The 23813-nt window shown below is 42.0% G+C and overlaps 2 protein-coding genes across 6 annotated transcripts in view; one reads left to right on the forward strand and one right to left on the reverse strand.

Moving 5' to 3' along the window:
- LOC137358625 (zinc finger CCCH domain-containing protein 10-like) overlaps positions 1 to 1927 on the forward strand; it is a 105839-nt gene extending 103912 nt beyond the window's left edge. Inside the window, exon 3 of the transcript XR_010971253.1 lies at positions 1272 to 1927. The gene's annotated coding sequence lies outside the window, so the exon portion shown is untranslated. The remainder of the gene's footprint in view (positions 1 to 1271) is intronic.
- Positions 1 to 23813, reverse strand: part of LOC137358623 (uncharacterized) — an 86288-nt gene that overhangs the window by 3072 nt on the left and 59403 nt on the right. For all 5 annotated transcript variants that reach the window (XM_068024710.1, XM_068024707.1, XM_068024708.1 and 2 more), the window contains exons 5-14: positions 22118 to 22282; positions 21834 to 21988; positions 13871 to 13961; positions 9872 to 9999; positions 8431 to 8518; positions 7224 to 7348; positions 6026 to 6133; positions 4776 to 4922; positions 3770 to 4223; positions 1340 to 1545 (exon numbers count right to left, since the gene is read on the reverse strand). In XM_068024710.1, the coding sequence (XP_067880811.1) occupies positions 1340 to 1545; positions 3770 to 4223; positions 4776 to 4922; positions 6026 to 6133; positions 7224 to 7348; positions 8431 to 8518; positions 9872 to 9999; positions 13871 to 13961; positions 21834 to 21988; positions 22118 to 22282 (1667 nt within the window). The remainder of the gene's footprint in view (positions 1 to 1339; positions 1546 to 3769; positions 4224 to 4775; positions 4923 to 6025; positions 6134 to 7223; positions 7349 to 8430; positions 8519 to 9871; positions 10000 to 13870; positions 13962 to 21833; positions 21989 to 22117; positions 22283 to 23813) is intronic.

A 23813-nucleotide genomic window follows, 5' to 3' on the forward strand; every position in this document is an offset into this window, starting at 1 on the left:
CTGGAAATACTCAGCAAGTCTGGCAGCGTCTGTGGAGAGAGAAGCAGAGATAACGTTTCAGGTCAGTGACCTTTCAGTTCTGATGAAAGGTCATTGACCTGAAACATTAACTTTGCTTCTCTCTCCACAGATGCTACGCTGCCAGACCTGCTGAGCATTTCTCGTTTTTATTGCAAAAAATGACAGGTTGGTGGAATGGGCAGATGAAATTTAATGCAGAGAAGTGTGAAGTGATTCATTTTGGTAGGAAGAACACAGACAATATAAAATAAAGGGTACAATTCTAAAAGGGGTGCAGGAACAGAGAGACCTATGTGTTTATGTACATAACTCATTGAAGGTTGCAGGACAGGTTGAGAGTGTGTTTAATAAAGCATACAGTATCCTGGGCTTAATTAATAGGGGCATGGAGTACAAAAGCAAGGAAGTTATGTTGAACTTGTATAGAACACTGGTTCAGCCTCAACTGGAGTACTGCATCCGGTTCTGGGCGACACTGAAGGAAAGATGTGAATGCATGAGAGAGTGCAGAAAAGATTCACGAGAATAGTTCCAGGGATGAGGAACTTCACTTTTGTAGATAGATTGGAGAAGTTGGGACTGTTTTCCTCAGAGAAGAGAAGGTTGAGAGGAGATTTGATCTAGGTATTTCAAAATCATGAGGGGCCTGGACAGAGTAGATAGGAAAAAACTGTTCTCAATCCTTCCACCAATGGGAACAAGTGGGCACAGATTTAAGATAATTGGAAAAAGCAATGACGACATGAGGATAAATATTTTCACGCAGTGAGTGGTTAGTATCTCAAATGCCCTGCCTGAGAGTGCAGTGAAGACAGGTTCAATCAAGGTATTCAAGAGGGAATTGGATTGTTATCTAAAAAGTGAGAATGTGCAGGTCCAAGGAGAAGGCAGAGGAGTGGCACTAGGTAAATTGCTCCTTCAGAGAGCCAGTGCAGACACAACAGGCTGAATGGCCTCCTTCTTTGCTGTAACGATTCAGTGATCTTCGTTTCACTCATTTTGCTCTCAGCCGATTTGAAAAAGATTAAAATGGAATGAGATTGGAAAGTACTTCCATTCCTTATGGGGACTTTCATCTCATTCTTTTGAAAGCCATTTATTTATTCAGATTAGCTTTTTATAAATATTTAGGTCAACTTGTAACTGTTGCTGAAGTATACTTGTGCAAGTTACAAATCTAGATTGGCAGTTGTAATCCCAAAATGCTACTGTATGGAAGATTGACTTCATTCTCTCCTTTCCCTTCCCAGGAAAAAAATTCACACGAGATCAAGGGACGATATCCTGGAAATTCCTCTTTGGCAGTGGTATTACTCACCATAATTTCTTGTTGCTCAAGTATTTTGGCTACTGGATTGGTGCAGTTTCTTGCACTCATTCGTCTCTCATCAGGTGACTGGATGGCATGAGCGAGGCAACAGGAAACCTCTTCATCCAAAAGTGCCTCCTGGAAACGTTTTCGGCATCCAGGAAGAATCTCGCCAAACCTCTGCTTCATGCTGGTCCAGAGCAGGGTACCTCTGTCTGGTGGTCAGAACAGACAGTTTTGAAAGTTCACAGTGCAACTCTATTGTTATTCAAGTAACTTTTAAAAAAAACTAGGATCAACTGTTTATTGGTGAATGAATCCAAGTGGGACATTTTTGTTTTCAATAATAATATCCTCAACTTGCCCTTTTATATTTCTCTGGGCAAAAAATAATTTCTAAATTGGACCCGTGAACAGTCTTTACAATTCATGAATAAAAGGAGTGGGATCAAACTGCAATAGTTATTCATTGATAAATGCTCAGTTGATAACACTTTCACCTCCAAGTCGGAAAATTGTGGGTTCATGCGCCAGTCCAGGACTCATTCTAGGCTGATACTCGAGTGCTGTACTGACACAGCTGGGAGGTACTGTGATAAATGAAATGTTAAACCAAGGCTCCATCTGCCTGTTTGGGTGGAGGTTAAAGATCCATTAAATGGCCCAGCCAAAATTTCACCCTCAAGCAGCTCCACTAAAACAGTGCAGCTGGTCATTCATCTTATTATGTATGGAATCTTACTTTGCGCCAAATGGCTGCTATGGTTACCTAAATAACAACATTGTTCGCAGTTCAAAATTAATTCTTATGTGAAGCATTTTGAGATGTTGGTGAAAGATACAAGTGCTGCACAAATGCAAATAATCTTCCTTTTTAAAAAAAAGTTGCTTTTGTAGGTGTAATGGAACCTTTTTAATAATTCCAGTCACTTGGAAAGACTCAACTACTTCCTCTTTCACCATGACAAAGGCAGCATCTTCTTCCTTGATAAAGACAGCAGCAAAGTACTCATTTACTACCTCAGCCATGCCCCCACCTCCATGAGTAAATGCCCTTTTAGATCCCTATTCGGCCCCACTCCTCCTTTTACCACCCCTTTGCTATTTATATGCCTATTGAAGACTTTTGTATTTTATTTTATGTTAACTGCCAGTCTTTCCTCATACCTTCTCTTTTTTGTTTCTCACTTCCCCGCTGAACCTTCTATATTCAGCCTGGTTTGCACTTGTATTAACCACCCGACATCTGTCATATGCACCCTTTTTCTGCTTCATCTCTTTCATCATTCAGGGAGCTCTGGATCGGTTTGTCCTCTCTTTCCCTCTCGTGGGAAGGCACCTAGACTGTATCTGAAACCATCTCCTCTTTAAAGGCAGCCAATTGTTCAGTTACAGTTTTGCCTGTCAATCTGTGATTACAATTTAGTTCAGCCAGATCCATTCTCACTCCATTGAAGTTGGCCCTCCCCTAATTATCTTTACTCTGGAATACTCCTTGCTCTTTTCCATAGCCAACCTAAACCTTATGATGCTGTGGTCACTGTCCCCAAAATGTTCCCTTACTGACACTTGATTCACTTGAACCACCTCATTCCTCAGAACCAGATCCAGCAATGCAATGCCTCCTTCCTTGTTGGACTGGAAACATAGTGATGAAGAAAATTCTCCTGACACATGTTGGAAACTCTTGCCCTTCTCTATTCTATAATTATCCTAGTAGACTGGGATAGTAAAAGTCCTCCATTATATAACTACTCTATAATTCTTGCAGCTCTCTGTAATTTCCTTGCACATTTGTTCCTCTTTTACTCACTAGTTGGTGGACTATAGAATACACCCAGTAGTGTAATGGTACCGCTATTGTTTCTTAGCTCTAACCAAACAGGTTCTGTCCTTGACCTGTTAGGACATCCTCCCTCTCTCCAGCACTGTAATGTTCTCTTTAATCAATACGGCTACCCCTCCTCCTTTCTGTCCTGAACACCTTAAATCCAGGAATATTTAGTACCCAGTCCTGCTTTTAATTGAGCCATGTCTCAGTTATTGCCACGTCATTATATTTCCACGTGGCTATCTGCGTCTGCAGCTCACCAACCTTAATTACCTTGCCAGCAATGCTCAAATCCCATGATCGAGCAAAAAGAAAAATCACATTTCAAGTGTCAAAATATAAACAAGCAGAAATAGGCAATTATTTTATATTGACAGAGCTTTACAAGCAACTGCCGATCAGGAAACTTCTCTCACCAACAGAAATTAACCTAATTATCCCCATTTACAACAATTAGGAATTTGTGGCCTTAAAGGGACAGGCCAGGTTAATAGCTACACTAACAGAATATTTACTGTAATAATCTGGTACAACAGTCCTTTCATTATAAACACAATCTAACTTCCCAAATCTACATATATAAATGATTCTATGATTAAACAGCTCACCTCTGTTTCCACTGCAAAAAGGAGACTGGAATTTCAACCCTTGGACAGTTGTGTGCAAGCGTGAAGAACTATGGGAAATGGGTGTGGGCAATGTGTCCATTACATTCAAAGTCAGCTCAGTAGAAGGAAGCAACATCTCAGACTGGCGGTTGATGGTACTAAGACTATTTGCAGCTTCAGAAACGCTGTTAGTCTGTATTGAACAGTCCACAGGCTTAGGTGTTTGTTTGGAAGTCAGGGCTGTACAGTGGGAAGGCAGAACATGTTCTTCAGCTTCTTGCTGCTTCAAGGCTGTGGCAATTGGTCTGTTTCTCAAGATGGCACCAGCCAAATTGGGATGTTCCTCCGGGAAGACAGGTATACTTGCATCACAGCTGCTTTCTGTGAGTGTCTCTTCAATCACCTTCACCTCTTGCATCTCTTTCTGAAGTTGTTGTGAAAGAAGTTCAATGTTCTGTAAAATAAAAATCACAACAGCTCAAGAACCTGGAGGAAATGGAACATAATGTTGCAGCACTTCACCTTAAATCATGGATCACAACGAAAGATGCATATACAGTGAATGCTCAGCCATGCCATTGTGAACAGTAGAGAACAGAAGTATTGGCAAAGAATTGAGTTGCTTTTCTGCCTGTTCTTTTAGCCAGGGAAAAGCAGACAGGAAAGGAAAATTAGCACAAGAAATTAAAAACAACAGAACATTAAACCAAAAATATGAAAACACTCCCATTCTTCTTAGTACCTTAGGTTGAGAGAATCATAAGCTAATTACATGAACTGTATTGATTAGTACACAGCTTTCTCTTTAATAAAGGATGCTGGAGGGGAGAAAGAGTTCCACATTTCTCCCCCCTTCCCCAAATGAAATTGTTGGGAAAAGGGAAGGAAGTTAACGAGGCTGTGAAAGGAGCAAGGCTTTAAAACACCCAAGTGATACAAAGTCAACAAATGACACTGTATTTTAACTAGTGTTTAAATTACACCCATTAAACACTGGTTCTTGTACCTTTAGCTTTTCCAGCTTTAGCGTCACTAGCCCCAGACCCTGCTTGGACTTTGATCTTTCTAATTCTTCCTTTAAGCTTGTGGTCTCTGCTTTCTCGACTTCATTTGGCTCTTCTGAATCATTAAAAAGACGAAGTACTATCTGATCCTAAAATAGAGAATGTGTTAAACCCATTACATACACAGTGCAAAATCTCATCACACCTTCACTTCGATATATTATACACAACTTCATTTGCACCTAATGTGAGAATTGGGAAACATTGGTGGCAGTCCCAGAGAGTGCACCTCCTAGTGACAGATGATGGAAGAACACTGAAGGCCATAGCGTCAGCTGTGGCTCAGTTGACAACACTCTTGCCCGTCTCAGAAGGTTGTGGGTTCCAGTCCCACTCCAGAGCTTGAGCACAAAAATTTATGCTGGCACTCCAGTGCAGTACTGAAGGAGTGCTGCACTGTTGGAGGTGCCATCTTTCAGATGAGATGTTAAACCGAGGCCCCATCTGTCTGCTCAGGTGGATGTAAAAGATCTCATGACGCTATTTCAAAGAAGAGCAGGAAAGTTATCCCCGGTGTCCTGGCCAATATTTATCCCTCAATCGACATCACAAAAAACAGATTATCTGATCATTATCACATTGTTGTGTGAGAGCTTCCTGTGTGCAGATTGGCTGCCACACTTCCTACATTACAACAGCGACGACACTTCAAAAGTACTTCGTTGGCTGTAAAACGCTATATAAATGCAAGTCTTTTTAGCTTTGATTTCTGTCCTTCTGCATTTACAAGACTACTTAAAAGTTGTAATTAAGACAGTTAACACAATCTATAAAACCAGGAAGTCTACCTAATTTGAAAAACAGGTAACCAACGTGGCTGCACCTTTATTTTCAAGAATGGCAATTTCTGCATTTTGTTTGAGAAGTGACCACTATTTCAACAATGTTAGTTTGGTGCGATATTGAGCAGCCCTATTCAACAACAACTTGGGTGATCTATATGGCAACTTTAATGGAGAAAAACGTTGTCAGTTTAGAGGAGGAGAGAAAAAGGAATGGATTCCAAGCCACAATGTGAGAATTGAACAGGTGACTGACAGCTTGGCCAAAAAAAAAAAGAAATAGGTTTTAAGACAGCTCCTTCCACCCCCAGTGACAAATTCTTGTCTTGTACAAGAGTATATACAGTAGTCTTAGAACAATCACTACCAATTTAATCAACACAAATAAGGTCTCACTATCCTTCACCCACCATTGGCAGATAATCACCATCCTTTGCATGGTCTGAGGCACCATTCTCATCTGCCTTGCCCTTAGGAGAGTGAACATTTGACCATTTCATAGGTTTGTAAGTTGCAACCTGTCGGAATGAATAAAGATAGGTTAACAAAAGAATCTAGACCAGATTTCTGAATATCCCTTTTTCATTCACAGTCAAATTCTCAACACGTGCATACAGGAGAAGAAACACTACAAATTGAAGTTAGAGAGAATTTTCAAAGAATCTATTAAGGGTATTAGCAGCAATAGGAACACATTTATTTAACTGCTCATTTCAAAGTCAAATGGACTTTGTGCGTTTTTCAGTCACTCCATTAAGTGTGAACACCGATTTTGAACCAGTAATGAACCCGTTTTAAACCTCTAATGGCAAAGAAAGTACAAGTTCTTTATTAAATTGCTGAGCCCACATTGTCACTATCTGTTCATGATTGGTGACAGTATTAGTATGCAGTTTTAGAATTCAACTAATTTTACTTCAATAAACTTGTTTTGAATTAATTTGTAAATATGCTGTAAATGCAATTCAACTAAACAATTCACAGTTCAAGGGAAAACACTGTTCACTCATTTTACTTAATACAATTAACTATCAAAAAAGGTTAAGATTTTAAAGTATTAGACAGTATATTTGAACATGAATTTCTATTTTATTTCAGCAAGTTCCTTTGTTCTCCTCCTTTCTTGTAAAGATGGCAACTCGTGCTGATGTATTGTTCTACACTTCTCCAGTACCTCACCTAAACATGGATTCTTTATATCTGATTCTAAACTGCAAGTGTCAGCAGGCTAGTCACTTTTTCTTATGAGAGCGGGACCACATTTATGTTTGTGTTCTAACCCAGTCTGTGCTGGGTTAGCTGATTTTAGCCACAGCACTCAAACAGGCACTAGAATTGGCCTAGTGTCCTGGACAGGAAAACAAAAAGAGAAATATCTATATCTGTGATAAGACCTCCCCCCCCACTCAACTAAATCAAAAGCCTTAACGAGGCTCAACATACAAAGCTTTCAATTTGCTTGGATAGGACTATCATTACAAATACATTTTTCAGTCACTAATTTATTGCACTAATCTACTACCTTTTGATGATCAATACTCAAAATGATTTCGAGGAAATCTAATACACAAAACACCAGTTAAAATCCAACCTTAGGTGTGTACTGACCATACTTGAAGGGGGAGCAGGCATATATCTTGGATGCCATAGGTTTTGAGATGATGGAGCCCGAGAACCGCTGAAGTGATGGTTAGATGGTCGTAACACTTTATCAGGTGTTTGCATTTCTAGATCTGAAAGAGGTTTTCACAATATTAGCTTCATCTCAGAGAGGCAGATAAGAGGGAAGGCGTGAATCTATGGCACAATATGTTTATTTTTTGGCTCAGATTTTACACAAACTAGCACTAAGGATGTTGGCATCTCCTCTGAAACGGAGATCAATGATCTTCAGTGAATACCTTGAGCAGTCCAAGTCCAATCCACAGTCCACCTTGACAGCAAAACTGATAATTGGCAGTTGAATACAGTTAGGAAGAATCTCACAACTCTGTGCAAAGAGGTTTTTTTTACACTCTCCCACATATACGCTGACGATACTCAGCTCCACCTCACCACCACCACCTCTCTTGATCCCTCCTCCACTGCCTCTGCATTGTCAGACTGTTTGTCCAAATCTGTTCCAAAACTACTGATTTCGCCAGCGCACCCTCACTCCCCACTATCTCCGACTGAACCAGACTGTTCACAACCTCTGCGTCTTATTTGACCCGAGCTGAGATTACAATCTTGCGTCCTATCAAAGTCTACCTATTTCAACTTCCTTAATATCACCTGTCTCTGCCCCACCTCAGCTCATTTGCTGCTGAAACGTTCATCCATGCTCCAGGCACAACTGATCAGCCTCCCATCTTGCAACCTCAGTAAACTTAAGCTCACCCAAAACTCTGCTGCCTGTATCCTAATTTGCACTAAATCTTGTGCAAATTTAATTACTTCGAATTTTGATATGTATTCTATTTAGTTGAATTAACGGTACGTATTAAATAGAACGGAGGTTGCAGGTTCGACCCTCAGTCTGCTGAGCAGTTCTTGACCATGCTGCAAAAGGAAAAAGTGAATGGGGTGCCACCACTTGGCCACTCATTTGGCTCCTAATAATCAGCCAAGAACAGCACTAGGACCAAGTCACACAACCTGCCCAGTCATTATCACATTGCTGTTGGTGGAAGCTTGCTGTGCAAAAATGCCTACCGCCCTCCCCAACATTACAACAGCAACTACACTTCAAAAATACTTCATTGGATGTGAAGTGCTTTGGGACGCCCCGAGGCCATGAAAGGCACTGGATAAATGAAATTTTTTTGCTATCTACCTTTAGCATCTGGTTTCCAAGCGCCGGGACCTCCAGCAGAAGCAAATGTGCGAGCAACAGAATTAGAGGATTCACAAGCTCTTTCCATCTGAAGAGAAAGAGAGAGAAATTAGGAACATTTTATTTAGTTCTAGACCGTTTAGATTTCAAGGGGGTGGGGTGAGGGTAAAAGAGGGAGAAATATACACAGAGAAGAAAATGGCCAAATTATGGAATTGGGTAAATTTGGAAAAGGGGAATAAAATTTCAATAGCACCATTTTGACTTCAATAACCTCACTTGCACAGCTGCCATTTATCTGAACCACATTAAACTGAATCAGAGACACATTTGTAGAATAGGTAAAGTGGGGGGGGGGGGGGGGGGGGGGGTGGGAAACAATCCACATTCCATACACGATGTGCTTCCTTCCTTCTCCAACTTCTTCCTTTTTAAAATAAAGTTTTACAATTTCCAGTTTAGTTCTTCAGCATCCAAAAATATATGGAGCATGTTAGGAAGCCAAAATCAAATTTCCCTCCTCATTGTGACCATGAATGGTATACTATGCAATGGACACTTCATACACAGCATGCACTATTCCCTCACTTTGCACCTGTCATAGAAACACTTAGAGCAGTCATTGAATGCAAAGATCAAGAGTGTGTAGTCCCAGGACTGTGCTTCAAACCCAACCTCAGAACAGCACAGCCGTTATCACACAGAGAGGGGATCTTATGGTCTCCTTTTTCTTTAGTGACCCATAAATCCCAAGTGATCAGTTAGTAAGGACACAGAACAAAATATTGATACAATAAATAGGAACTATTAACACAAAACCCAAGTTTGCCAAAACTTGCAGGTGGTCAATTTCATTGAGACAGCTGATTCATCTTATAGGCAAGTAGTAAAACAATTGCTCTCGTATAGCATTTTTCACCTTTCAGAACACCGCAGCAGCGAGTCAGATTAAGGTTGTATTTCCTTAACGGTGAACAAGGAGATACAATGGGGTTAAGAAAAATGACTATAATTTTTCTCTCTTTTGGTATTCCTGTGCCACTCGATGGCCAAGATAGTCAACCTACTCCCAGTGTCACTTCATAATTAGCCACTAGGAGGGAAAGAACACCTCTAATTGACTCCATTTCAAGAGTGAGAAGATACCTGGTTTCCATTATGAACCTCCTGAATAGTTTGAGGTTAGGTTCAATATGAATAGCTTCATTTAATAAAGATCGTTACACTGCAACCAGCCACCGTCTCGATATCCCTGCGTTTTGGGGATTGGTGGTGGTGGGAGATGGGAAGGGAGTAAAGGAGAGCAATTTAGAATTCACAAGGCCATCTCAGCACATTGCTTATAGTGAGCCTGGAGAGCGAAACATTTACACAAACTCATTTGCAAAGAATACCAAGATGCTTGGTACCCAATCGCCACCATCTCAAGACAAATACAGACCAAGTTGAAGTTCAGGCCATCTGGTTTATATCTGGCTGATTTCTGAGATGAGAAATGCTGTCTACTGCTAACTTGGTTATATAGTTTGATTGGCTGAAGAACGCCGCTTGGAGAACTTATTTCAGTACCTGAAAGGGAAAGCAAATGGCAAAGTATTAAATCTCTTTCAAAGCTAAAATAGTAACTACCAGAAAAAATTAACAGAAAATGAACATTCTTCTGTAGGTTTTTTTTTTTGAACACGTCATAAATTGTGTCATAAATGAGAGATTGAACAATGTTGAGAAGCATATGTAGAATAGAAATACAGGTATGCGGGGTCAATCCAGAGAAGTATAAAAAACAAGACTGGTCTATAGTAGAAAGTGAGTTGTGTGTCAGCATTTGGGCTTTTGGTCTTCAGTCAAGTCAAAATTAGTGGAAGTTTGAACCTTGTGGCCTGGCTGATATGTTGTCTAAATTACATTAGAGAACTAGTAAAGGAGCAGAGCTGCAATATGAATGCATCAATCAAGAAGGTTACATTCTGTTACAGGAATGGTCTCAATTCTTTCTTTCAAAAGTTGCTCCATTTAAAAGCAACTGCTTCACAGGAGAAAAGAAAAAGTACTCAAAAATAGAATACGTCCCTATTCAGCGAGAGATAACAAAACTTTCCACAGTACATTTGATTCAGTGAATCTGGTACAGTAACATCCTCAAGGTACCTTGAGGATATAATCATCTGCTGCAGCTTTCCAGCATCCAACTCCTTTCCTGCAGGGCCCAGCATTCAACCTCGTTTTGCTCCTGGCTTTTTCCCCACTATTATGAATGCAGATCACGTGGAAGGAGAAAGATAGCTATAGAATCATAGGGCCCGATTTTAACTCACTCAAAACCCATTCACATACAGAGACAGCAAAGCTGTTCCAGTACAGCTACAACACTGGCATCGAATTGGCAATGTGGAAAATTGCCCAGGTATGCCCTGTGCACAAAAAGCAGGACAAGTCCAACATGGCCAATTATTGCCCCATCAGTCTACTTTCAATCAATAAAGTGATGGAAGTGGTCGTTGACAGTACTATCAAGCAGTATTTGCTCAGCAATAACCTGCTCATTGACGCTCAGTTTAGGTTCCGCCAGGGCCTCTCAGCTCCTGACCTCATTACAGCCTTGGTCCAAACGTGGATAAAAAAGCTGAACTCCAGAGGTGAGGAGAGTGTGACTGCTCTTGACATCAAGACAGCATTTGACCAAGTATGGTATCAAGGAGCCAGAGCAAAACTGGAGTCAACAGGAATCAGGGGGAAAACTCTCCGCTGGTTGGAGTCATACCGAGCACAAAGGAAGATGGTTGTGGTTGCTGTAGGAGTTCCTCAGGGTAGCGTACTAGGCCCAACCATCTTCAGCTGCTTCATCAATGACCTTCCCTCCATCATAAGGTCAGAAGTGGGGATGTTTGCTGATTGCACAATGTTCAGCACCATTTGCGACTCCTCAGATACTGAAGCAGCCCATCTCCAGGTCTTGCTGCATATGGACAACATCTAGGCTTGGTCTGATAAGTGGCAAGTAACATCTGCGCTAAAGGCCTGCTTGGGTCTGCAAAACAAAAAACCCGAGCCGAGCCCGACAGAACCACATCCGACCCGAGCCAGCCAGAGTCCTTTAATTTTTTCCCACGCCCGACCATCAGTTAACTTACATAGAACATAACAGCACAGTACAGGCCCTTCGGCCCTCGATGTTGCGCCGACCTGTGAAACCATCTGACCTACACTATTCCATTTTCATCCATATGTCTATCCAATGACCACTTAAATGCCCTTAAAGTTGGCGAGTCTACTACTGTTGCAGGCAGGGCGTTCCACGCCCCTACTACTCTCTGAGTAAAGAAACTACCTCTGACATCTGTCCTATATCTATCACCCCTCAACTTAAAGCTATGTCCCCTTCTGTTTTTCACTTTGTTGCTGATCAGCACAAGCTTAAAATAATTATAACAAAACCACCTTGCTAGTCCAAAACTTAAATTAACATTGGACCTACTCACCTGTGATAGAGCGTGTCCAACCCGAGAGCCCAAATGCCGGACCCAGAAGTGCAACCTGACCCAACCCTGACACGTTGTCAGGTTCGGGTCGGGTAGCAGGCCTTTAATCTACGCCACACAAGGGCCGGGCAATGATCATCTCGAACAAGAGAGAAGCTAATCATCTCCCCTTGACATTCAATGGCATTACCTTCACTAAATCCCCCACTATCAACATCCTGGGGGTCACCACTAACCAGAAACTGAACTGGACCAGCTACATAAATACTGTGGCTACAAGAGCAGGTCAGAAGCTGGGAATTCTGCAGCAAGTAACTCACCTCCTGACTCCCCAAAGCCTGTCCACCATCTACAAGGCACAAGTCAGGAGTGTGATGGAATACTCTCCACTTGCCTGGATGGGTGCAGCTTCAACACTACTCAAGAAGCTCGACACCATCCAGGACAAAGCAGACTGCTTGACTGGCACCCCATCCACCATCTTCAACATTCACTCCCTCCACTACCAACGCACAGTGGTAGCAGTGTGTACCATCTACAAGATGTACTGCAGCAACTTGCCAAGGTTCCTTCGACAGCACCTTCCAAACCCGCACCCTCTACCACCTAGAAGGACAAGGGCAGCAGATGCTTGGCAACACCACCACCTGCAAGTTCCCCTTCAAGTCACACAACATCCTGACAGAACTATATCATCACTCCTTCACTGTCGCTGGATCAAAATCCTGGAACTCCCTCACAGCACTGTGGGTGTACCTACACCCCAAGGACTGCAGCGGTTCAAGAATGCAGCTCGCCACCACCTTCTTGAGGGCAATTAGGGATGGGCAATAAATGCTGGCCTAGCCAGCGATGCCCACATCCCCCAAATGAATAAAAAAAATGTTAAATATCAGGTTCATAGTAATATCTGCACTGAGGACAATTCCCAAGTCCAGAAGAGATTCCCCACTGGCGCCTGACTTTTGTGACAAGTCTCTTGAGGCTATCCAGGAGTTGGTCAACAAAAATGGTACTAAATTCCCAAGTGGCAGAATAATGAGTTTGCCCTTTCTAATTCCAATTAGGAGCCTCATTCCACCAGTTTGGGAAGTTGGCCAGTATTAAAGGGCTAGCAACAGAAGGAGCAAGCACAAAGTGATTTTCTATAGTGATGCTCAGAATGCCTGTACCAAAGTCTTGAATCAGTATCAGAAATGAAGGGCAAGTCTATAGTAGCTATCTGCACGTTACACACCACTCTCAAAGATACAATGTCCCAGAGTACATAGCATATAGAAACTCAAGATTCCTGAGTCAACAGCTCATCGCCTGCATTTGCAAAAGATGCATCGATTGGAAAGTTTGTCAGACAAAACTGGGCTTTACTGGATGTATAGAATTATGGGAATCTTGACAATTACCAGGTTGCTGACAGTAACACAAAGGCACTAACACCACCATCTTATGCAAGGAGGTTGGTGCACAAGTCAGTCCCAGCATCAGGCCGCACCACAGCAGTTCCATAACCAGAGGTTGTGTAGGCCTCAGCACGTTCCCCACAACCACAGTTCAGTGTGGAACACTGGTTGACTAATGCCTCTTTTTCTGGATTGCTCCAAGAGTAATCTCTAACTATCAGATTTATTCATGATGTGGAGATATAGGTGTACTTCTTGAAAAGATCAAAACTATCCATTTGAAAGAAGAGTTTAGACTTTTTATAAATAGGATAGGAGAGATGGTGTCATTGCTCATTTTTGGGGAAAGAAAGAAAGAATACAAACTATATTTTAATACAGCATTGATAAGCTTGCTATACAGGCCTTCTCCTATGCAGATAGTCAAGACTGTTAACAAACTGGGAGAAGAAAACTAAAGAGATTGTTCAGGATAAAGCCATGTATACAATGGAATGCTATTCCCCACCCACAGTATCGAGTTTTACACGTGGAACATGGCAATTCTCTACAGCAACTTACCCTTGGTACCCAGCTTAGCAATGCAGGAGGCACGGCCCCAGGCAAGGGGGAAAGTGGGATGATTACAGGGCACATATGATGATCTTCCCATCTGCAACAAAGGGAAAGTAAAACAAGGAAATATGATGGTGGATTACATATATGCTCAGCCACATTTACAGAAAAATATGACAGTAGGAAAAAAAAAAGTTACTGGATCCAGAAAAATATAATTTTGTGGCAAATTCAACTTTTTGCAAACTGCACTGATGGCAGGTACCATAGACTGCTAGCATGCTCCATGCAGTTAATGCATGGCACGCCTATTGAAACATGAATAGTTCTGCAAAAAAGCAAGAAATGTGCCTTAGTAGTCTCGTAAATATCTTAAAAGGTTATTAGTAGACCTTGTGGCATTGCTCACATTGAGTCAGAGGATTTGCTTGTTTTATCCCATGCATCATATTAGAGGTTGCAATCACAGAATCGTTACAGTGCAGAAGGCCATTCAACCCATCGTGTCTGCACCAGCTCTCCGAAAGAGCAATTCACAGTTCTATTCCCCCGCCTTCTCCCCATAACCCTGCACATTCTTCCTTTTCATATAACTGTCTAATTCCCTTTTGAATGCTTCAATTGAACCTGCCTTCACCACGTTCTCAGGCAGCACATTCCAGACCTTAACCACTTGCTGCGTGAAAAAGCTTTTCCTCATATCACTTTTGCTTCTCTTACCAAATACTATAAATCTGTGCCCTCTCGTTTTCGATCCTTTCACGAGTGGGAACAGTTTCTCTCTATCTACTCTGTCCGGACCCCTCATGATTTTGAATACCTCTATCAAATCACCTCTCAGCCTTCTCTTCTCCAAGGAAAACAGTCCTAACTTCTCCAATCTATCTTCATAACTGAGATTCCTCATCCCTGGAACCACTCATGAATCTTTTCTGTACTCTCTCCAACGCCCTCACATCTTTCCTAAAGTGCAGCGCCCAGAACTGGACGCAATACTCCAGCTGAGGCCGAACTAGTGTCTTTTGCAAGTTCAGCATAACTTCCTTGCTCTTGTACTCTATGCCCCTATTAATAAAGTCCAGGATACTGTATGCTTTATTAAACACTCTCTCAACCTGTTCTGCCACCTTCAATGACTTATGCACATTAACACCCAGGTCCCTCTGCTCCTGCACCCCCTTTAGAATTGTACCCTTTAAAAAAAAAAATATTGTCTCTCCATGTTCTTCCTACAAAAATGAATCACTTCACATTTCTCTGCATTGACCTTCATCTGCCACCTGTCTGCCCATTCCACCAACTTGTCCATGTCCTTTTGAAGTTCTACACTATCCCCCTCACCGTTCACAATGCTTCCAAAAGTTTCATATCATCAGCAAACTTTGAAATTGTGCCCTGTACACCTAGGTCTATGTCATTAATATACACCAGGAAAAGCAAGGGTCCCAACACTGACCCCTAGGGAACTCCACTACAAATCTTCCTCCAGCCCAAAAAACATCCATGAACCACTACTCTTTATTGCCTGTCACTTAGCCAATTCCACGCCCATGTTGCTACCGTCCCTTTTATTCCATGAGCTACAAGTTTGCTCACAAGTCTGTTGTGTGGCACTTTTGAAACACTTTTTGAAAGTCCATGTACACATTATCAACAGCATTGCCCTCATCAACCCTCTGTTACCTCCTCAAAAAACTCCAGCAAATTAAACATGATTTTCCCTTAAGAAATTTATGCTGGCTTGCCTTAATTAACCCGCATTTGTCCATGTGACTATTAATTTTGTCCCAAATTATTTTTTCTAGAAATTTCCCCACCAAAGTTAAACTGACTGGCCTGTAGTTGCTGGGTTTCTCTTCACACCCTTTTTTGAACAATGGTGTAACATTTGCAATTCTCCAGTCCTCTTGCACCCCCCCCCCCCCCTAAGGAAGACTGAAAAGTTATGGCCAGTGCCTCCGTGCTTTCCACCCTCACTTCCCTCATTAAAACATAATTTGACTTTGGTAGTACAGAACTTGAGTATTGCTGAAAAAAGAGACATGTCAAAGCTTTTTGTCTTGCACTCATCAGCACCATCTGCAAGAATACCAATGTAAGGGAAAAACAACTTTAAACTGTGTGAGAACAGTGAGTGAGTGGCAAGTGAACTCTGGTAGACGTGTTGCCATGGAGAATGCACCAGTTTATGGTGACTGATAGTTAACTGCCAAGCTTTGTTTGAAATTTAAACCAGGCAGCTTGATTCTGATTGATCAAGGCACTGCCCTGAGGAATGAACCAGCGAATGACTGTCACTTATTTTGTTTAGCTAAAACAGGCACAATGTTTGTACATGTTCCTTCTGTCCGCAAAGAACAGGGCCCTGTGTATTCATATGTAGCTTCCAGTATGTGCAAATGTGTCACACTGCAAGCCCTACTGACAATCTTAAATTGGTTGTCAGCATAATTCCTCGTACACTGAGGATTATTCAGAAAATGTTGTCCAATTGCAGAATCACATTTAATGTTGGACACTATGTTTTGAGTTTTGCAAGCACGGGCTGGTTGGGTATGGCTTGTACCTTGCCCTTTGCGAACAGCGGAAGGGACATGTTGTTTGATACGATCCACTAGTCTTTGGGACATACGGCCTATATACCTAGCACCACACTGGCATTGAAATTCATATATCACATTACTCCTTTGTGTGATAGGCAGGACGTTTTTTCGGCTTGATAGCAGCAGCCTGTTAGTGCCGAACACCACCGATGTTGCTACTGCATAGTGGCAGCGTGAAACAGCTAGCTTCACCTGTTGCTCAAATATTTGGGATACATTACCCTTCCAGGGCAATTTGAGGTAGACTGGGCACTTTTCAGAGCTGAATAATTTGACTTATTCAGAGTATTGAGGGAGTGTTAGTGAGATTTTTGGACCCGAACTCCATGACTGCATGTATAATTTGTATCAAATGTGTTGATACTGAGAGGATTATATGGTGTAGTAGAGAATTTATTATTACACTGGTATATTTGAGGGGTTATTGGGAACAGAAACAATGATGGCTCAAAATAAAAGATCAAGGTAGTTGGCTGGTGGGATATTGGGGGCAGGGAAGAGGTAAAAGAGAATGAGAAACAGAAACAGTGTGTATTTAAATTACTAATTTATGTATTCAGTAGCCAGCAGCTGTTTGTTGAATTGACATCACAGGTGAAAAAATTGCAGGGATATGGGGAAGAGCAGGAGAATGGGACTAACTGGATTGCTGTTTGAAAAGGCCAGTGCAGACCCAACTGGGCCAAATAGCTGCTGTAGTCTTCCAGATCAAATTGTGGTTTAGGCATCTGAATCTGGCTTCCCAAAACATAGTGCAACATGTAAAAGTTCCTGGAATTGATGTTGCCACATATTAACTGATCACTCATTACTTGTTAATAGCTACAGCTGTCTGCAGTAATGGAGTTGGCTGATAAAAGAAAACTTCTAAAGAAAAATACATGATATGAATTGGAAATTTTGGATGTGACAAATTCCACTGGCTCAGACCTCAACTCCCACTTCCTCTGCCACTAGAAGTTGTGGCAATCTTAAATGGGTGAGCCAGTGTTTCTGGAGGGGGGAATGGGGAGGTGGGACGGGTCAGTGTCTCTGGTGGGTACCTTCCTTCAGAAGACCATGCCGGCAGGGCAATCTGCATCCTTGGTGTCAACCTGCTTTCTTCTCCAAGACTCTTGTGCCATCAAAGCCTGCTCTGTTTGCACAAGTAGGTACCTGGCGATGGGCTGGAGGAAGAGTGAATCAGGACATCACAGAGAGAGGTAGGAAAACTTGTTCAGTGGTGGAATCATGTTAGAGGTGGTGGAAAAGAACGTTGAATGGGGAGGCTGGCAAGATAGGCAACGAGGAGAAGGGTGACCTTGATTTTTTTTTTTTCTTCTTACAGCTGTCTGCATTACTGCAGTTTTAATACAATAAAAATTTATACTGTTATAGACAAATTTAAAAAGCTAATGTAGGTTATATAACATTTATCAAAACTCAGACTCCTTTGCAGACTTGATCTTCTACAATGTTGGAACGTCTTGCAAGAATCTTAAAACCAACTGGACAAAAGGAAATAAAATAAGTTAATTAAAACAGTTAAAATTAAAAGCAAAATACTGCGGATGCTGGAAATCTGAAACAAAAACAAGAAATGCTGGAATCACTCAGCAGGTCTGGCAGCATCTGTGGAAAGAGAAGCAGAGTTAACGTTTCGGGTCAGTGACCCTTCTTCGGAACTGACAAATATTAGAAAAGTCACAGGTTATAAGCAAGTGAGGTGGGGGTGGGGCAAGAGATAACAAAGGAGGTCTAGATTGGACCAGGCCACATAGCTGACCAAAAGGTCACGGAGCAAAGGCAAACAATATGTTAATGGTGTGTTGAAAGACAAAGCATTAGTACAGATTAGGTGTAAATACACTGAATATTGAACAGCAGCAAGTGCAAACCTGAAAAAAAAAGTGGGTAAGCAAACTGAACAAACTAAGATGAAATGAAATAAATGCAAAAAAAAAAATTGTAAAAAATGTAGAAAAGAATGTAAAAAAAAAATGAATAACTAAAAATGAAAGTAAAATGGGAGGCTGTCATGCTCTGAAATTATTGAACTCAATGTTCAGTCCGGCAGGCTGTAGCGTGCCTAATCGGTAGATGAGATGCTGTTCCTCGAGCTTGCGTTGATGTTCACTGGAACACTGCAGCAATCCCAGGACAGAGATGTGAGCATGAGAGCAGGGGGGAGTGTTGAAATGGCAAGCAACCAGAAGCTCAGGGTCCTGCTTGCGGACAGAGCGGAGATGTTCCGCAAAGCGGTCACCCAGTCTGCGCTTGGTCTCCCCAATGTAGAGGAGACCACACTGTGAGCAGCGAATACAGTATACTACATTGAAAGAAGTACAAGTAAATCGCTGCTTCACCTGAAAGGAGTGTTTGGGGCCTGGGATAGTGAGGAGAGAGGAGGTAAATGGGCAGGTATTACACCTCCTGCGATTGCAGGGGAAGGTGCCATGGGACGGGGACGAGGTGGTGGGGGTAATGGAGGAGTGGACCAGGGTGTCGCGGAGGGAACGATCCCTTCGGAATGCTGACAGGGGAAGGGAGGGGAAGATGCGACTGGTTGTGGCATCACGCTGGAGGTGGCGGAAATGGCGGAGGATGATCCTTTGGATATGGAGGCTGATGGGGTGAAAAGTGAGGACAAGGGGAACCCTGTCACGGTTCTGGGAGGGAGGGGAAGGGGTGAGGGTAGAGGTGCGGGGAATGGGCCGGACACAGTTGAGGGCCCTGTCAACCACAGTGGGGGGAAATCCTCGGTTGAGGAAAAAGGAGGTCATAGTTGGGGAACATACTTGCATTCTGCTGTTTGTCAATTGCCACTTGAAGCCTGCAGTGCAAGAAAACACTCCGTTGAGCCAAGATTATCCCAACATTGAAATTAGAGCTTACAGTGAAAGATGTCAGACAGTAATGATTTTGGTTCACAATGGGAAATCGAGAGGGGTCGATGGGTCCATATCCAGACCTCCAGCAAGGTATCAATAGGGTCTTGCAAGGACAAAGTTTTTGGCAGTTTTAGCTGGACTAATTAGGTCTACTTGCATACTTGATTTGCACAACCTCGGACACGGAGGCAAATTTTCCTTTTAAAACACAGGATTCTTCAAGTGTAGTTCACAAAGCTTGGAATGCATCTATTGTTCATTGAGAGAAAACCATTGAGACATGATCCCATAAGATCTCCAGTTCAAGTTGCATTACTTTCCCTACAGTGCATTAAGAGCCCCAAAGGCCAATTCAGTGCTTTTCAGACAATCTGCCGTAAATTATACTTACACGACAAAGGAATGCTAGATTACTTACAATAGGCATCAATATTTCAACTATTGAGTCTCCACATACAAATGAATAGGTCTTCATCCAAAACAGGAGAATCCATTGGGATACTGTTCTAACTGGACATGTAACCATCAGCCTATAATTCAAAATCGTTTCTGCAGCCAACTCAAGTTTAGGGAGGACAAAAATTGTAATTCTAATGCTAGATGTTTCTCCACAACTTGAGTGGACACAAGTTTCACACATCCAGCATGTTTTACAGAAATCTTAGTGATACTGGGCTCTTATCAGCAAGGAAAGATGATGATTCATGAGACATTTGCCCAAGTAATGATAATTACAATTCAGAAGTAGCTCATAGGCTCTGAAAGACTTGGGACACCTTGAGAATTTGAACTTATTTTCTCCTTTCAATGTCCTACAGATACAGTGCCTCACTAATTTAAGTGAAATAGAATGTTGTGAACTTCTCCTAAAAGTGTAAGTGTTGCATTTATCCACAAGCTCCATGCTCCTGTGACAAGTTAATTTTTAAGGGTCAGTCAGGAATTTAATGTTTGGAAACCCACCCAGCACCTTGCTCAAGAATCTCCAAAATACTAAAGAAATCCACACAAGTAGTTTATTTGCTGTATATGAATCACTCATTCATCTTCCCCATTTTGCACACATCCGTCTTAGTTAACTTGAATGCAAGGTGTGAAAAGCAAAGACTTAGGGACCCCTACTTGTGCACTGGGTATTGCTGGAATTTAGACAGCTAAAATTGCAGCTTTCTAGCAGAAAATACCAGTAAAGCTGCATGTTGCATATCGAGCTAAGCTTCTCAGTTTGAGTTATTGGGAGCCAACTGGGAAGAACGCTAGCCCACAGGATGTCTGTACCTCAAGGTGTCTATACCCGAAGATCTCATCAATGAGCCAAGTTGGCTGATCAATCATCAGCAGTGTGTTAGAGTAACATGAGTTGCCTGGCTCAGGCATCAGATTACGGAGCATGCTGCAAAAGGATTGATTCTACTCCAATCTCCCATCAACTTAATTCCAAGAGATAAATTTTTCTCCAAAGAGTGTAGTTGCCAGCTGATTAAACACCAACAAAAAGAACTTGCATTTGTATACAAAGCCTTTCACGATTTCAGGATGTCCGAAAGCACTTAACAGCCAATTAAGTACTTTTGAAGTGTAGCCCTTGCTGTAATGTAGAAAATATGGCAGCCAATTTGCGCAGTGAGGTCCCACAAAAAGCAAAGCAGACAATCTGTTTTAGTGACAAGTACAGGTTGCAGCTCACTAAGTGGATGGCATGTACCAGAAGCACCCCTTGATCAGCACAAGAGACCATAAAATTTGTGAACAATAACACATGCTCCTGAACGCAGCATGGGTACATCTCATATCCCAGAAAATGGTAATTCCACAAATTGGAGACACAGCGAAAATGCTTGTTTCTCTGCAACCCAAACAAGGTAGGTACCAAAAGCTGAATATACCAGCTTCTAGTTAATGCCTTTCAGCAGCTGTCATCCCCAAGTCACCTCCTCAGCTATTTGACAGATGTCTCTCCTCTGTGGTGGAAATATTGACACATGACAACTTGTGACATACGAGCCACTTCAAGGTTCTATATGGCAAAGTCAAATCCTGTATATCAGGCCTATTTTACCAACTCCTTGATACAGGGCTCATGTAGAGGCAAGAGAGTTATGCCTGCCATGAGCCTGACTCTTTTTCCAGGGAGTCCTAGCTCCCTGTATCAGTTTCCCCTTTTTGCGACAAATCCACTTCATAGGTTGGTCTTGGATCTTGTACGTGGTCCAAAAGAAACAGCATGCCTAGGATCTTTGACCAACGGTGTAATATAGAACATCTGTACACCTAGTTGCACACCAAGATTACTTGAGCAGCCCTGGTCTAAAATGGGAATGCTCAAAAGGGAAGTTTTTAAAACAAAAAAGACTTGGTTTTGATAATATTTGCAAATCAGTGCAAGTTAATTGCGATAAAGACCTACAACCAAGATAACACTTAAATTGCTTATAAACATAGGTGGTGCGATTTCTTGCAGCAAATATTTTTTGCATTCTTTTCAAAGTGACCTACCACATATGGGCTTTGCGCAGGATGCTTGCAATGGAGTGCATTGTCCTTCACAGGGGCTCGCATTGCCATGCTAGGTTTGCCACAGAGGTTGCTGAAAGTATTCTTGTCATCAAGAGTCGATGGGGCATTCTTCAGTGCCATACCATCGTTATTACCTACACCAAGAAAATCCAGACAATCAAATAAAACCTACAGCGATGGCCTCTTTACAGCCTCCAATCTAAACAATGCTCCCAGTTTGAAATAATTTCAAAGTTGTTAAAAAATGCACTATAGGGAAATACCTGGATTTAGGCTAGATGGCTCACGATTTTGGATATTCCTTTTCACAGATACGGGGTGTGCCAGGCTGACTTTGCCATTAATAATATTAAAAGCATTAATTCCAACATTCGATAGGATGCTCTGTAGTGCCATTGGATTACCCACAAAATCTCCATCAATATTGCCTACAATTGTACAGAAAAATAGTTATTTTAGATCGCTCCTGATGGAAACACTACAATTTTACATCACTTTAAAAATATGTAGAATATGAGCACTACATTACATGGTGTAATTCAAGAGGCTCAAAAGAATATCAAATTATCAAACTCACTGCCCACATATGTACAAAATCTAAAACAGTTAGAAACACATTTTGTCCCTTTGCTGGGAGAATTCCAATGTGCATTAACTGAACATATGAATCTGCAGCATAAAAGGCCATTTGTATAAATAACCTCATTTTATCCAGTTGATTGATGAGAAAGAAATGGGAAAGCTTGTAGTTTTGGAAAACAGATAGGGCTAAAATGGAAACTGATCAGATTCTAAGTTACGAAATGGTAGGTTCAGCATGTGGGCAGGGATGTGTAAAATATCCTTGCCACGAACAAAGCTGTAAATGTTAATATGAACAGCTTGATGATGGTGGAGCTTAGAGGCCTGCTACCCGACCTGAACCCGACAACAGGTGTCGGGTTTGGGTCGGGCCCATCTTCCGGGCTCGGGTTGGGTCGAGTCAGGCCAGACACACACGGCAAGTGCTCTGCTGGCAAGTATTAAAAAGTACTTAAGCTGGGAGTCCGGGACGAAACTGAGTCTGCGCAGTAAGCGAGTAACGTCACTATGACGTCATCACGCATGCTCTGCAGCTTCGTTGTCAGGAAGGTAAGTAAACGGATGGTCAAGTCGGACTTGGGTCGGGTCGGGTCGGGCCCACTGTGGTTCGAGTCGGGTTCTTTTTCCCGACCTAAAGCAGGCCTCTAGTGGAGCTGCTTCTAATCTCTCACTGTTCAAAGAAGAAATTCCAAAATAAATGTGAAAGGGAAATGCATGTGGGAAACAACCCTATTCAGATGATAAACAGATCTTAAACTTTTTTCAAACACTCACAAAGTGCAAGAGAACATGAAAAATGTCCAATGACATACAGCACAGCTCAGAGAGTTACAATGTATTCAAACTCCATGGGCAAAATGAAATTTCTGTCAACCATGCACAATATCACTTTTGAAGGGGCTACCAAGTGGACTGTTTCATTCAAAAGAGTTTTAGTCTTTATATATTGGTCAAATTATTTTCCACCTATGGAAGTAACGGAGGACACAATGGACATTTCACATATTCCCCATACTGTGATTCGGGATTAATGGTTAGCCAAGACATAATACTCCATACATGGCAGTGAATTGGCAAGTTTTGGTTCACAGGAGATTGTTTGCATATGCAAACAGCCATCCATCTGTGAATGCAGAGAAAGTCCAAGCTAACATGGCATTCCACCTTTGGGAAAATCTGACCTGAGAAACCATCGTGTTTCACAAATCTGTCTGCGCCACTTTTCAAGAATGTCTACTAAAGGAGCAGAAGGCACATGCAGGCAAACAAGGCAGCAGGGCATAGCACATAGGCAGTGAACAAAATGCTGCAATTTCACCAGCAAGCCTGCCTCGAGCAAACCTGGCATAAATCTCAATCATGCCACTTGGAGGGAGG

This window comes from Heterodontus francisci, chromosome X, assembly GCF_036365525.1.
Source record: "Heterodontus francisci isolate sHetFra1 chromosome X, sHetFra1.hap1, whole genome shotgun sequence".
NCBI classification, from domain to species: domain Eukaryota; kingdom Metazoa; phylum Chordata; class Chondrichthyes; order Heterodontiformes; family Heterodontidae; genus Heterodontus; species Heterodontus francisci.